This window comes from Esox lucius, chromosome 13 (assembly GCF_011004845.1).
Source record: "Esox lucius isolate fEsoLuc1 chromosome 13, fEsoLuc1.pri, whole genome shotgun sequence".
NCBI classification, from domain to species: domain Eukaryota; kingdom Metazoa; phylum Chordata; class Actinopteri; order Esociformes; family Esocidae; genus Esox; species Esox lucius.
The window spans coordinates 21,475,719-21,492,037 of NC_047581.1; the positions used below are offsets into that span (position 1 = coordinate 21,475,719).

At 42.5% G+C, this 16,319-nt stretch overlaps 1 protein-coding gene across 1 annotated transcript in view; it reads left to right on the forward strand.

The window, feature by feature from the left end:
• Positions 1-3,344: 3,344 nt before the first annotated feature.
• serinc5 (serine incorporator 5) overlaps positions 3,345-16,319 on the forward strand; it is a 29,219-nt gene continuing 16,244 nt past the window's right edge. Inside the window, exons 1-3 of the mRNA XM_010876447.5 lie at positions 3,345-3,434; positions 3,687-3,925; positions 12,406-12,573. Of these exons, the coding sequence (XP_010874749.2) occupies positions 3,899-3,925; positions 12,406-12,573 (195 nt within the window). The 5' untranslated portion in view covers positions 3,345-3,434; positions 3,687-3,898. The remainder of the gene's footprint in view (positions 3,435-3,686; positions 3,926-12,405; positions 12,574-16,319) is intronic.

Below are 16,319 nucleotides of genomic sequence, written 5' to 3' on the forward strand. Positions count from 1 at the left end.
AAGGGGCATTGCCACCAGGACAAACATTTCAACAATGTTCTTGTAAAGTTTAACCCATACAGTACACTAAAGCATATCAGACTATGCAGCCCTTTATGGGAAACGGGAAATCCAAACACTACAGATAAATGTCCACACTATCATACACTTCCAATCTTTCTCAGCAGACATTTCTCATTACACTACACTCCCAGTCCTTACCAAAACGGGATGCAGGACACACTCGTTAAATCAGCCTTGAGGGGGTGAAATGTGTGAACGTTTGAATTTTCACTGGCATATTTAAAGAGGGTCTGCAGCAAAATGAGGTCTAAGGGAGCGTTGCAGTTTGACCAGGCCCTTAGCACTCCGTCCAGACAGAAAGTTTATTTATAGTTACAATTTGCTACACAAAGTTGAATAGTAATTGTCATTGTCTTTCTCTGCCTCCCTGCACTCACTGCTTGGTATGGCAAGTCAAATGACTGTTGAATAAGACTGCCAAATGAAATATGGTCAAATACCAATGATCATAAGATGTCTCTTTCTGCATGTCTTCAGTATATTTGCACACAACCACACAAATGTTCACACCTGTTCATACATAACTAGAAATCTGATGCCTCACACAAATCACACCCTGAATATTTCTGCTGTTGATTTTACTGTTTGTTATCTACAGTAGGGAGAACAAGTATTTGATACACTGCAGATTTTGCAGGTTTTCCTACTTACAAAGTATGTAGAGGTCTGTAATTGTTATCATGGGTTTTAGACGGAATCTAAAACAAAAATCCAGAAAATCACATTGTATGATTTTTAAATAATTAATTTGCATTTTATTGCATGACATAAGTATTTGATCACCTCCCAATCAGTAAGAATTCCGTCTCTCACAGACATGTTCGTTTTTCTTTAAGAAGCCCTCCAGTTCTCCAATCATTACCTATACTAACTGCACCTGTTTGAACTCGTTACCTGTATAAAAGACACCTGTCCACACACTCAATCAAACAGACGCCAACTGCTCCACAATGGCCAAGCCCGGAGAGCTTTGTAAGGACATCAGGGATACAATTGTAGACCTGCACAAGGCTGGGATGGGTTACAGGACAGTAGGCAAGCAGCTTGGTGAGAAGGCTACAACTGTTGGCGCAATTATTAGAAAATGGAAGAAGTTCAAGATGACGGTCAATCTCCCTCGGTCTGGGGCTCCATCCAAGATCTCACCTCGTGGAGCATCAATGATCATGAGGAAGGTGAGGGATCAGCCCAGAACTACACGGCAGGACCTGGTCAATGACCTGAAGAGAGCTGGGACCACAGTCTCAAAGAAAACTATTAGTAACACACTACGCTGTCATGGATTAAAATCCTGCAGCGCACGCAAGGTCCCCCTGCTCAAGCCAGCGCATGTCCAGGCCGTCTGAAGTTTGCCATTGACCATCTAAATGATCCAGATGAGGAATGGGAGAAGGTCATGTGGTCTGATGAGACAAAAATAGAGTATTTTGGTCTAAACTCCACTCGCCGTGTTTGGAGGAAGAAGAAGGATGAGTACAACCCCAAGAACACCATCCCAACCATGAAGCATGGAGGTGGAAACATCATTCTTTGAGGATGCTTTTCTGCAAAGGGGACAGGACGACTGCACCATATTGAGGGGAGGATGGATGGGGCCATGTATCGCAAGATCTTGGCCAACAACCTCCTTCCCTCAGTAAGAGCATTGAAGATGGGTCGTGGCTGGGTCTTCCAGTATGACAATGACCCGAAACACACAGCCAGGGCAACTAAGGAGTGGCTCCGTAAGAAGCATTTCAAGGTCCTGGAGTGGCCTAGCCAGTCTCCAGACCTGAACCCAATAGAAAATCTTTGGAGGGACCTGAAAGTCTGTATTGTCCAGCAACAGCCCCAAACCTGAAGAATCTGGAGGTCTGTATGGAGGAGTGGGCCAAAATCCATGCTGCAGTGTGTGCAAACCTGGTCTAGAACTACAGGAAACGTATGATCTATGTGATTGCAAACAAAGGTTTCTGTACCAAATATTAGGTTCTGCTTTTCTGATGTATCAAATACTTATGTCATGCAATAATATGCAAAATGTGATTTTCTGGATTTTTGTTTTAGATTGCATCACTCACAATTGAAGAGTACCTATGATAAAAATGACAGACTTCTACATGCTTTGTAAGTGGGAAAACCTGCAAAATCTGCAGTGTATCAAATTCTTGTTCTCCCCACTGTATCTGCCCCACCTATATGTCCATGAACTTAAAACCTCCATACCCTCACAGCCCAACCTGATACTGACACACTTGAAATTGCCATGGCGCTGTTATTCATTGATGTTTCTCCTTGTTTTTCTATAACTGTATATATTTCCCTTATGTTAATACAATCTTCTATACAATTTTCTATTTGATTCATCTCAGTTACAGTTAAATAAGTATTTCACTGTAAATTAGCACAAGTTGTAATAAAAATACAGTTTGTGAAATGAACAGCTAGTCAGAAGGAGAATACCTCATAGAAAGAGATGTCTGTCGACAGAAATACGGATCACGTCAACAGTGTTTTTGCTCAGATTCTGTCAACTCAAGTCTGACACCAGAGTGCCATCAGCCGTGCTGCAGGTGTATGTCAACAGTCTAGTGGGCTCCTGTCCTCTCCTCTGTTCACACTGATCTGACACAACCTGACAAGTGAGAGCAGAACTCATGACAGGTTAAGTGTCTCTCTTGCCAGAGTCACGAAGCTCAGCACACTGCAAAAAGGTTGTGAAGGGACTCTACCCTTTAGCATAACTTTGTCTAGTATTAGTAGAACAGAGCATCAGCATCAGCAATATACAATATATAGCATTTAAAACAGCAGAGCAGTGAAGCAATGCCCATTTTTTAAGGCTGAGCCTAGAGAAATGACTGGGTCGTGTGTGTGTGTGTGTGTGTGTGTGTGAATGGTAGATGTTTGTGAAGGCAACCTCAGATGACATACTCAGCAGTTGTAACACAGGAGGCAGTTATGTCTCACACTGATACCAGAATTAATCTTTAATGAGAGGCATTGTTAAGCCTCACACTGCTGGTACATTCACTTCAATGTCACATTCCATTTGTGGTTCTCCTGTCACATTACATAAATAAATAAATCTGATTATTATTATGTTAAAATTAATTCACGCCCAGGCTCCTTTGTCACAGATTTCTTTCAAGAACAGAACAACGTTTCCTGTGTGATTAGTTTCAGATGTGTTTTTTCTGTGTCCGTGTAGACGTCCTCTTTGTGGTAGAGAGAAAGCAGTGTGAGAAGGAAAAGTCAGTGTCATCACCTCCCTAAAAAACGTTAGAACGTTTAAGCAGGGAGCTGACCTTGCCTCGTCGTGTGCGCTTTCGCTCTTGTGACAGTGATCGCCCGTGTACATATTGATAAAAGCCGTCGGCAGAATCTTTCTGGTAATCACATTTAAACAATTTTTGAAAAAAATAATGAATGTAAATGTACCCTGAGTAAATTGACGAAAACGGAATTAAGAAACACGCCATAAAATACAATCAAATCATGTTTCCTCATAAGTATCCCTTTTGTATAATCGTGACAGATGAGAATTGTCTGTTTATAACACCTCATATTGATGTATTACGCAGTAGCTCTTCTATGGCATCTACTCGCGTTCAGTCATACTCTTGTGGCTTTTGTCTTTGCAGTCAGTGCTTCAGCAGCCTGTAGCAAGTTACGCATTCGTGGTAGTGGGAGGAGAGAGAGAGAGAGAGAGCGAGCCGGGGAGGAACAGAGCGCACAGATGTACTGCACGGTCGTTCGGACAGATTCGGTTGGAGTTTTATGAGAGAACGTCGAGCTGTCCTGTACTGGAAAAGTAGACAACATTCTGAAACGGTATTTTGACGACGACCACAAGATGTGCACCCGGTGCTGTATAGGGCAGGTGAGTGTTGTTTTCATTGACTTGGTAATATAGCTAAATCGGCATGTATGTAAAAACCTCAAGCAGCCGCGAACGTTTTAGCTAGCTATATTTATTTTGCTAAAAAAATCAATTATAATGTAGTTTATATTTAATGGAGCTAGCCAGCCTACGATTTTATGTCGATTTTTAGATATTTATTTTACACAAAATGTATTATTATTATATTATACGAAATGTGTATGTGGCTTCTAAACCTTAGGCTAAAAGCTAGCTTGCTATCTAGTCTTTGGGGATGACCATGAAAAATATTATAACCACCATCCTCCCCCCAAATAAAATGATACAAACTGACCCGCGAACCATCAACTGTGAAGATTTGTTTTGGAGCGGAAGCAAATCTCTGTAACGTCTAACTAACTGGAAAATTTTTGGCTGTTCATGTAAAAAAACGTTTATTATTCCACTGTTTGTGGTGTTGACAACATTTTGGGTTCAGTTTTGCCGTAATTGGGTTCGGCTTGATATGTTAAAATTATAGTCGTTTTCCAGTGACGTAATACTGTGGTTAAAGCAGGTCTACGTCGGTTCTTTCCCAACGGACTGATAGTATGTGTCCACTTGACTAGAACAGAGCTTAATCCAGTAAACATACTACACTTATTCGTTTAGCCTATTTGGGGATGTTATGGCCACGCAATTTAATTAATAAGGCTACTTTCGAAAACACACACATATCAAATCAAACACATAGTTCAAATACATATTGTGGTATTTGAGAAAATTGAATAGGTCGTGTTGCAAGTAATTTACCGTCTCTACCAATTCCAGTGGAGTTGAGCTGCCATTAGTGTTGTCACACTGAAGCCCAGTCATACATACACATTAAATTGTTTTGGGTATTCTTTGGAAATCGGAACCTAACTTTTTCGCTATAAAAACTGGCTAGCATTACACATCAATCGACTATATTGGAGTGTATTAGGGGCCTGGGCTGGTCCAAACTGAATAGCTTCTCTTGTATAGGAATTTAATTACAGGGACACATAGCTCACCCAATGTAGGCATGGCTAGCCCTTATCAGCCCACTCAGGGAAGAAAATATTCTAAGGTTGAATGGGCGTGTATATGTGTTGGTGAGATTAGCTAGAAATAAAGCACAAAGTTTAGTCTACATTATTCTGCCACATAGGCCATATGCTAATCCTGTCACAGACCCTTATTAGCTTTGTCCCCAACAACATGTGCATGAGTTTGTAGTCTGTCAGTGTCAGTCTGTTTCTGTGTTTGTATTGACTTTGAGAGGATGCATCTGTATGTTCATCCTCTTTGTGTGTGTGTGGTTTGCGAGTGGTCTGTTAATTTCCTCCGTGGCCAAATCTGGGGGGCTGAATGTTTAGATTAGATTAGTGACGGAAAGAAACGTGCCTGAGCAGCAGAAACGGGCCAGACACCTAGCAGTAACTTAGAGGAGAGGAGCAGACAGGGACAGGAGAGTCAGGTCCAGACAAGAGAGTCAGGTCCAGACAGGAGAGAAGCAAACTGGGACAGAAGAGTCACTTATAACTAAATTAAAACATGCTGGGAATAGACATATATTAGATTAGAGGAAACACAGAAACAACATAAGTAGACAACAGTAAGATGTGTCCCGTGGTATGATGAAACCCAGTGAAATGCTTGTCTTCTAGATGGCAATAGATGCAGTCTAGTGAAAGACATAAAGACAGAGAGAGATGAAACTATGTCTGACCACATGTTTTGTCTACTGGTCGATTGTTTGATCGATTGGCTGTTAATCGACGTTTTGAGCTATCATTTACAATTATTATATTGAATGGAAGAAAATATGTAGTAAATAATTAGTTTGGCATCTAAGTGTCTATCACACTTATTTGCAAGCGATGCATTACCTGGGGGAGCGTTAGAGCGTTCCTGAAATGTCAACTCCCCAAGCAGTCAAGGTGAAACGTCTTCATTCTGTTCCATCCAAGGCAATTACCAGAAGGGCACCTCCGGTCCTTACCATGTTCACAGTCATCTTAATGTAACTGACAGGATGTGCCAATAATAAGCATGACTGTTTCTAACAGAAGGGAGAGTAAGAAGCTTTGTTGGTCCAATAGATCAGATGGCACTATGTTATGACTGTGTACTGTCTGGATCTTTTTCTTCATTTGCCTCGGCTTCTATCGTGGATTCCTGTAGAGTTGCTCAACATCCCCCTATTCTCTTTTCTTTTGTAGTCCTCTCTTTGTTTAGTGTAACCAGGGGTTGTGTTTAAGGAGTTACTCCTGTGTGTGTATGTGTCTATGTGCAGGAAACAATGCAGTGATACATTTTTGCACTGTGGATAAAGCTGCCTAGCTATAGAGACAATAGAGCTTCTGTCAGTCAAGAGAGAAAGGGGAATGTTTCAACTCTACTCCATACTACCCCTAGCTCTGGCCCCTAGCTCTCTAGGCGTGTGTATGTGGGTGCACTTGATGGCAACTGTTGCACTGTACAGTAAAATGTCTGTACTTTGTGATTTATAACATGAACAAATGGGGTATTACATATGTTTTTACTCCTAGTTCTTTTAAATGCCTTATCTTTGGAAATCAAATACATATATTGTTCTTACTCAAAAATGTAAAAAAGAGCAGAATGCATCTGTGATTTATATTCACTGCATGCTTCCTGAAGGGGCGATGGTATTTGTCTGTTGTGTATACAGCTGCCACTTCATGTAGCTCTTAGTGGTGCTAGTGATAACTGTATTTGGGTAGGTAATAATGTTATTTCAGAAGCACCTTCTCTATTAAATTCAATTACACTGTAGTTTATTACACCTGGCAGAATCATAATTATGTTCATCAATTGCCTACACTGTTCAGTCCTTTCTCACATGAACAGAAATTGAGTGAACTGTATATAATCTTAGTAACCAGAACATTATGCCATGGAGAGTTTGCTTAAGAGATGATCATATGTCTTAGTTACACTGATACAGAGGGAGGTATTGCTCCAGCATACTCATGCTCTTAAGCATTTAAAGTAAAAATTTTTGAAAACCTCTGAGACCTTACCTGTAGGTAGCTCTCTGTAGAGAAAGACAGGTAAACTGTTAAACATTGTTGTGGACTTAAACACCCAAATATTTTGTTTTTAGATTTAATATTTTTAAAACGTAATGTTTGTTTTTAACTAATATGCAGTAACATGATGCTAAATCTGGTAACAGAATTAAACAATAAATTCACTAGATGTGTGTTCCTAAACCGTCTGTTTTTTTTTGAGTATGTGGACAAACCCTCTCTCATTCTCTGTGAACACAAAGTGTGTGTAACATGAGAGGTTGTGTCTGGCAATAGGACTGGTTTCAACTTTTGTGTCTCTAGCTGCTACCTCTGTATAGCCTTGTAGCTTGTGTTCAGGTGGAGTTCTGCAACATCCCTTTTTTAGCATGTCCAAAGCCATATCCCTGTTTTCATTGTTGTTCTGTTTGACCTAGTTTTGTTCTGATTGTTCTTGGGCGTGTGTGTGTTCCTCTTACTCCAGTGTGTTCAATAATGCATATTTTTCATCGCACCCAGGGCCTGAGGGTATTGGTTTATAATGGTTACCTGTATTAGCTCTGAAGTCACTCCATGTTAACACTGATCAGAAGACTGTCTTATCTCAGACCTGCAGCACTATCTCATAGTGCCATAGATATCCTCTGACTTTGCACCATCTGTGACTGAACCTTGTCTGTCCTTCTTAGCCTGTGTTTTACCATGTTTAACTTGCTGTCCACCAAACAGAGTTCCTTTGCAGTCTCCCTTTTTGTTAAGTGACTGTAAATGTGGTTTCTGTATTGATCTTTCCAGCCCATTGTTGTCAGGAAAGGGTCTGACGTTCTCAGTGTCAGTGTTCATTTCCTTTAGTGACTCAGGGGCCATGTGTCACGTTGTACTGAAGCTGTAAGTTGTCCAATGGTTTTACATAGAGGATCGTGGAATATGGTGTGTGTGTGCGCTCGTGGACGTGTGAGCTCATGCTGGTGTGGGACTGTGCGTCAACAGGGCAGGGTCTCTAGTTAACCGACTCCTTCAGAGCAGGGGAACGTCCCCTGTCACTCCCATCCCCTGGGACGGCTGAAGGATTGGAGTGGAGAAGAGAAAGGAGGAGAGAGGGTGGAGACAGAGAGATAGTGGGACGGTGAAGAAAGGAAAAAAGATGCAAAGCCGGCGCAGAAAGGTCAGGAAGTGAGAGCGTAACAGAAAGGAGGAGAGAGGGTGGAGACAGAGAGATAGTGGGACGGTGAAGAAAGGAAAAAAGATGCAAAGCCGGCGCAGAAAGGTCAGGAAGTGAGAGCGTAACAGAAAGGAGGAGAGAGGGTGGAGACAGAGAGATAGTGGGACGGTGAAGAAAGGAAAAAAGATGCAAAGCCGGCGCAGAAAGGTCAGGAAGTGAGAGCGTAACAGAAAGGAGGGAGAGCTCATTGTCCCTGGGGCTGAGCAAGGGTTGAGTCACAGTGGAGGTCAATGCCGGCTCTAGCCTTTTGGGGGCCCTAGGCAACATTTTATTTGGAGCCCTCTCTCTCCCATTGGTTGGGGCTCCCTAGCAGTCGGGGGCCCTAAGCGACCTCTTATGTCACTTATGCCTGGAGGCGGCCCTGGTGGAGGTTGATGTGGTGTTGGTGGCAGGGCAACAGAGGACAGGGTGGATGTGCTTTTTTATAGACGCTAATTACTAGTAGCTTTGCCTGTAGCTATAGCCCTTTGTGGTTCTGTAAAGAGGGGATCCGGTTGTGTGTTGTTGAGATGAGGGGTAGAAAAGCCTGCAGATTGGGGGTATGCTGGTGGTTTGGTAGGGTGGGGGTTTATTTTTTCTGAACAGGCTATACAGATACACAGGCCACCTGCTGAGATCCAGAGAGGGCAGAATGAGTTTGGAGGGAAGTGAGGGTGAGATTCCGTTGTCATGGCATCTCCAGTGTTTGCATGTGCAGTGGAATGTCTTAACACCCCTTTTAGGCTCTCACTGTGTTCAAAAACTTTAGTATTAAAGCGTTCACACAGCTCTATTAAATTAGCTAATCGGCTCAATACACGCTCACTAAAGACAGCCAACAGCCAACTCACACAACACTTTTTTTCCCCTGGTACTTGAGTCTGTGTTGCCTAATTAGTTCTTATCAAAGAGAGGAAGTAATCCCATCTAGCCATGTGTGGTTTAGTAAAGAATTAAGCCTACTGCAGTCCCAATTCAAAACCCTACCCCTACCCTACACGCATCCCCTACCCTACACACATCCCCTACCCTACACACATCCCCTACTTTACACACATCCCCTACTTTACACACATCCCCTACCCTACCGCATCCCCTACCCTACACACATCCCCTACCCTACACACATCCCCTACTTTACACACATCCCCTACTTTACACACATCCCCTACTTTACACACATTCCCTACCCTACACACATCCCCTACCCAACACACATCCCCTACTTTACACACATCCCCTACCCTACACACATCCCCTACTTTACACACATCCCCTACCCTACACACATCCCCTACCCTACACACATCCCCTACTTTACACGCATCCCCTACCCTACACACATCCCCTACCCTACACACATCTCCTACTTTACACGCATCCCCTACCCTACCGCATCCCCTACCCTACACACATCCCCTACCCTACACGCATCCCCTACTTTACACGCATCCCCTACTTCACACGCATCCCCTACCCTACACGCATCCCCTACTTTACACACATCCCCTACTTTACACACATCCCCTACTTTACACACATCCCCTACCCTACACACATCCCCTGCCCTACACGCATCCCCTACCCTACACGCATCCCCTGCCCTACACGCATCCCCTACTTCACACGCATCCCCTACCCTACACGCATCCCCTACTTTACACACATCCCCTACTTTACACACATCCCCTACTTTACACACATCCCTTACTTTACACACATCCCCTGCCCTACACGCATCCCCTACCCTACACGCATCCCCTGCCCTACACGCATCCCCTGCCCTACACACATCCCCTGTCCTACACCCATCCCCTGTCCTACACCCATCCCCTACTTTACACACATCCCCTACCCTACACACATCCCCTGCCCTACACCCATCCCCTGTCCTACACCCATCCCCTACTTTACACACATCCCCTACCCTACACACATCCCCTGCCCTACACCCATCCCCTGTCCTACACCCATCCCCTAGCCTACACACATCCCCTACCCTACACACATCCCCTACCCTACACACATCCCCTCTCCTACATACATCCCCTAGCCTACACACATCCCCTACCCTACACACATCCCCTGTCCTACACACATCCCCTAGCCTACACACATCCCCTGCCCTAGACACATCCCCTACCCTACCCCATACACTTGCACTAGTATCCCGAAACACATCCAGGATTAGTGGGTTTTGTGAAATGTAATACAAATTCCTAATCGGGCCATCTGTTCATTCACAATTTTTATTCTCCTACGCATGATCAAACCCAGGCTACTGACACTGAAGCCTTGGCAGCCACCTCTCCACACAAAGATGAGCCTGTTCTCCTTGAGGATCTGTCTAACTATTCCCAGAAGCAGAGGCCTTGTCTAGTATTTCTGAAGGAAGGAAACTGGATAACGCCATGTAACAATTTAATGATGTTATATCCTAATTGCCTATGCCTCAAAAGTATTGAAAATGTCTATTATTCCCCACAAACTTTGCTTTTGTGACCAGGACAGTGATATTTAGAAATTTACCTATTTTCCTGTACATTCCAGATAGATTCAGTGCTGAGTAAACTTGGATTAATTTCTGGAACTTTCCAGTAATATACCTAGTATAAATACAGGATTACAACAGCATCAAGACCTGGATGTCTTCAAGTATGATAAATACGTCTGGTAGGTCATAAGATACTTGGTAGCATTCCTGATGGGTCTCCAAGGTGGTTTTACCAAGTTTACCTGTTATCTTTGCCTTTGGGACAGCAGGGACACCAAGGCGCCCTACTACAGGCGGGACTGGCCACCGCGGCCCGAGTTCTCTGTGGAGAGGAACAACGTCAGGTGGGAGCCACGGGTGGACCCCCAGAAGGTGCTGATGCCACTGTGCATCAAATTGGGCCGTATGAAACAATTTGTCAGAGCTCTAGATAAGGAGTCGGCAGCCTTCAAGTACCTTCAATACTTCTTCCTTAAGCTGTCTGAGGCAAAGGTCAAAGCCGTTGTCTTTGTCGGGCCACAGATGAAGAATATCCTGGAGTGCAATGAATTCCACAAGAAGCTCAGTATCAAGGAGAAAGTGGCTTGGAACAGCTTTGTTGCAGTGGTTTGGGGCTTCCTGGGCAGCCACAAGGCCAAAACCTATGTGGAGCTGTTGAGTGGTGAAGAACTACAGCACAATGGGCTGTAGGATGTCCCTAAAAGTCCATGTCCCTTGATGCTCATCTTGATATATTCAAGAAGAAAATGAGAGCGTACTTGGAGGAGCAAGGTGCTTCCACCAGGATATACTGGAGTTTGAACATCACTACCAAGGACAGTATAAGGAGAACATGACGGGAGACTACATTTGGGGGCTTGTTCGTGAAAGTGATTCAGTATAATCATAAATCTTGAAAAACTACTCACTTCTCTTGTCGTCATATTTGTCATGTTTGTATTAATTTAGTATAAAGTATGTAAATTTGGATTCATATGTTGTTATTTTCTGACTTCATGTGAACAAAAAGTAACCAATTCACCCATTTTCTCCTTGGTAAATTTCAAAAGATCACTGTCTTGGTCACAAAAGCAAAGGATGTGGGGAATAATAGCCATTTTGAGGCATAAGCAATTACGAAATGACTGCTACCCAGGAACAAAGAATTTGTTACACAGGGTAATCAGTAGGCATAATGATATTATGTATTGTAATTGTAAAATTGGTCTTCTCCTGTTTTTCTTATATGATGTAGTCATTTTTGCTTAAATGATGTAGACAAATATAATAAAGACCCATAGAGACTTTGTTGGGTTTGTGACAGTCTGTAATATTGCAGTAAACCAGACAACCATCATCAGACTAAGATGTGCTATGTGTCTAATCATGAGTCTGTTAGGTGTAAACTGAGCTAGTCTGTCTAATTGTAACCATATATACATTCCAAATAATGTTCACGTGTTCCAACGTTAATGGCTGTAATGTGTGTATGTGCCAGAGCAATGCTCTGGGCTCCTTTAGATGAGGGGTAGAAACGGGTGCTCTACTCTCCCTGATACCGCTCTAACCCTGCTGTCAATTAACTCACCATTGACCCTGCTCTGTTCCACAAATATTCGGGCTTTCCTCCTTTACATGGAAAATCTTCCAAGACACACACACCAGACTCTGGTTTCCCGGGGAGCCGGTCCATCATTTTGTTACCGAGCGTGAATAACGACATCATATTATAACCGCCAAGGCCCTTTGTGTCCTCTCCTTTCCCTAGCTGGCGTGTTGCTGTGGCTCGGCAGCGTGCTCCTGCTGCTGTGGATGCTGTCCAAAGATCAAGCAGTCCACGTCAACACGCTTCATGTACGCGCTCTACTTCTTCCTGGTCACCGTCATCTGTGTCTGCATGATGTCCCCCACCATGGAGCAGCAGATGAGGGACCGCGTGAGTACACACATGACCGCACGTGGACACGCACGTGGACACGATGTTCCACACACACACACACACACTCACAGGAACCATGCTGACAAGCACAGACACATGGGGGTCTCCATGTGTAGTCTGTTCCATACACAGCCTTGAGGTAGTCTAAGCTGTGGGGATCCAGAAGAGCTCCACATAATAACATGCAATAAAGGCTTCCTGGAGCAGCTATTGAGGCTGCTGTGTCGTTTCCTGTGTGTGTCTAATTGTATGGTAGTTAGGATGGTGTAGTTAACTACAGACTCTTTCAGTGGACTTTGTGATATTCTGCTGCCGGTTCACATCCAACTACAACAGGATTGAGACACAGCACATGCAAACCCCAACAGTTATTACACTCTAATGTAATTTCATAACTCAATATTTACAGGTACATCTATGATTTAATCAGACTTTGTTCAACCGTAACGACTTTATTCCCTGTCCGCACAGCTGGTTTAGTGCAGAGTGTTCCAGTTTACACACAGGCTGGTCAAGGCCAGGCCACATGTGTGTTTATGTGTTGTGGTTATTTACTGAGCGTGGGTAGGAATTAGTGAGCTGTGTGAAAGAGGGATAGCCATGATGCTAACAATGTTTTCTGGCTAGTGAAAGAGGGATAGCCATGATGCTAACAATGTTTTCTGGCTAGTGAAAGAGGGATAGCCATGATGCTAACAATGTTTTCTGTTAGCATCAACAAGCGAATGTGAACGAGAGACATTGTGCCAGAGCAGATGACTGTAGGCTGTCTGTATGCATGGGTCTATGTAAACAGAGGGGAGGAGGGGCACAGCGAGAGGGGAGGGCATAAAAGCACAGAGAATAGCAGGGTGTGTTAAGTGGCAGCTCTACAGAGAGCAATTCTCCAAAGTTCTTTGACTTCCTAAACCAGACAGAAAGCTAACACTATGAAGACCTGTCCCCTTTTAGTTCAAAACCTCTTTCTGCAACTCTTTCTGCAGAGTCTTTCTGCAAGTTCACTACCAGTGTTTACTTAACAAGTAGCTACAACAAATAAATAAGACAGTAACTTTATTAAATAGTCAATACATGACTATTGACTGAATTGAACAATACTGTTTGCATTTCTAAATTCCCCTGGATATGTATTATATTATTATTATTATTTTAATCACCTCTGAATTATGATATTAACTATAATAAAAGTTCAGAGTGAGAGTCCATAATATCTATTGTCTATCTTACTTTTGATCAGCTATGCATATTAGCAGCTGACACGAGTCTGCTGTTACAGCAACACGTAGGAGGTAGCTGGGTTTGTGAAAACGTATTACAATGATAGTTAGAAGCAAACAGACTTGTATGTGACCTGGGTGGGATTGAAACCCACAACCTTGGCATTGTTTCCTCTTGGATTAACTGGTTGTTACAATGACTAAATTGTGAGGGTTTCATTATGTTTTATTTTTGAATCAATGATCTTGAAAAATGTTTACAGAACAATTCAAGCTCAATCATTTGTTTCAAATTAGATCAGTTTAGAGCATTATACTAAAAGTTTTGAAAAGATTACCTGTGAAAGTAGTACCAAAGTGATTCAATTAAATTTTTTATGATCTTAAAGTTGCCTCCAAATGCCTTAGTTACGTCACCTAATGTACTGTGGTAAACCCTTTCCACCACTAAGAATTCCTGTCTATAGCAATGGCTGTATAAAATATGCACACTGACAAGAATGGATTTAACATGTGTCTGTATAAACCTTGAAACCTATAAAAGGGGACCATATAAACATTCCCAAATTCTTTTTCAGGAAAATACGGCACTTTTTATCTGAAAGGGAGACAGGCGTGTGAGAGAAAGAGAGAAAGCGTGTTGGTCTTTTCTGCTAATCAAATCACTATGGACATGCTAATCCGCTTCTTCACACCACACAAAGAATACAAAAAAAGGCTGTATATCAGTGCCAAGCTAACTGCTCTGGATCCTATCAGCCTACACCTATAGTGGCTGTGAACCATGAAAGCTCAATCCACTTAAAGACAACATTCTCCCTGAGATGTAACAATAAAAATTGTTTATAACAGTGGGTCAGATATTTTTTTAAGGTTTATTTGTCATTTGCAAAAACAAGTTATGGCTATGAAATGCTTGGTTTTCCTACTCCCGACAGTGCACTTAAAAGTTAAAAAGTAACCGTAATTATAATATAAAATATTATAATGAATAACACACATCAATAATAATAATTATACAACTATACAACCATAGTGCAATGTAAAAGTAACAAGTGTGCATGATATAAGTGGCAGATGAGCATGATATAATGGGACAGGTGTGCATGGTACTATGGATGGAAGGGAAGAGGGGTTCCTGAATTGAGCAGCCTTACAGCCTGAGGAAAGAAGCTGTCCCGTAGCCTGTTAGTTTTGGACGGAATACTCCTGTACCTTCTGCCTGTCGGCAGCTTGGTTTTCAATGGGTCTTAAGGTGCCTAAGTAAAATGTAATTCAATAAAAATGTTATTTTGTTAATAAAAATTATGTTGTATGAATTTCCAAGATAGTGTGTAGAATTATAAAGAAACATAAACTTCATCATATTTAGTTCTATTAAACTGTTAGATTCTGTCCATTAGTGATCCATGAACAAAATGAATGCAACCGGAAGTCAGGGGAGAGCCTTTATTCAGCATGAGGTTTACGATGATAACCTTCCATAGTTCTTTCATTGTTCTCTCCAAATGCTTACAACGTAAACACAGTCATTTATACCAGGACACAAAGGAGGTGGTCAGTGTTCATAGCCAACCATTACACAGACTATTATAAGAAATAGTTTGTCCTACAAAATACCCTTGTATGGTGTATTCCAACCTATGACCCAAGGGTCTATTCAGAGAGTCCTATGACAGTCACATACACAGTTCCTAACAGGTGGTATGGACAGGGTGTTTGGGACCCATCAGTAATGGGACATCACATTTCCTACCTAGTGTCCTCCATACAGGGATAGTTAGTACTCTCATACATTGTGTCAAGCTTAATTCAATTACTTTCATGCTCAATATCTATCAAAACCAATATATAGCTAAATGTATTAGCAGTTCTTTGCTGAATTAACTTCCAGTCATGGTTTTTGGTTTTAGACTTCTTGAAATCTCACAGTATCTACTTGGCTATTGGCACGAAGAAGCAGCAGACGGAGATCTGAGCTATACTATTGGTTAATACGGGCTTATAAGTGCATTTAATTTAATCTTCTTGGGTCCACCAATTTAGGGTTTTCCCTTCAGACACATGTAATGGGAACTCTGGAAAACAAGGCTACAGTTCAGAGCAGCAGAGGCAATCTAATAGCCAGCCTCTAATAAACCACAGTAGTTTTAAACACTATTGCAGTGTCTCCCTCCATCCCGTGTTGAAGCAGCTCTTTTCATTTCCTGTGTAAATAACTTGTCACTTTTTTGCTGGCATTTCCACTCTTATCCACTTCCTATTGACTTACTCCCTCCCTCCCTCTATCTCATTCTATTCATCTTTCTATACCTCTCTTTCTCTATCCACCCTCCCCTTCTCCCCCCTCAGGCTATGTTTTTCTCTCTTAGCTGAAAGCAGGACGATCATTTATTCATCAATGTCTTTGTTTGCTGTGGCGGACAGCCTCAGTAACAAGCAGGAGAGAAAGATGCCTTGGTGTTGCTGCCTGTTCCTTTTGCTGCTCATTTAGGAGCATGACGCTCAGCATGGACCCTATTATCA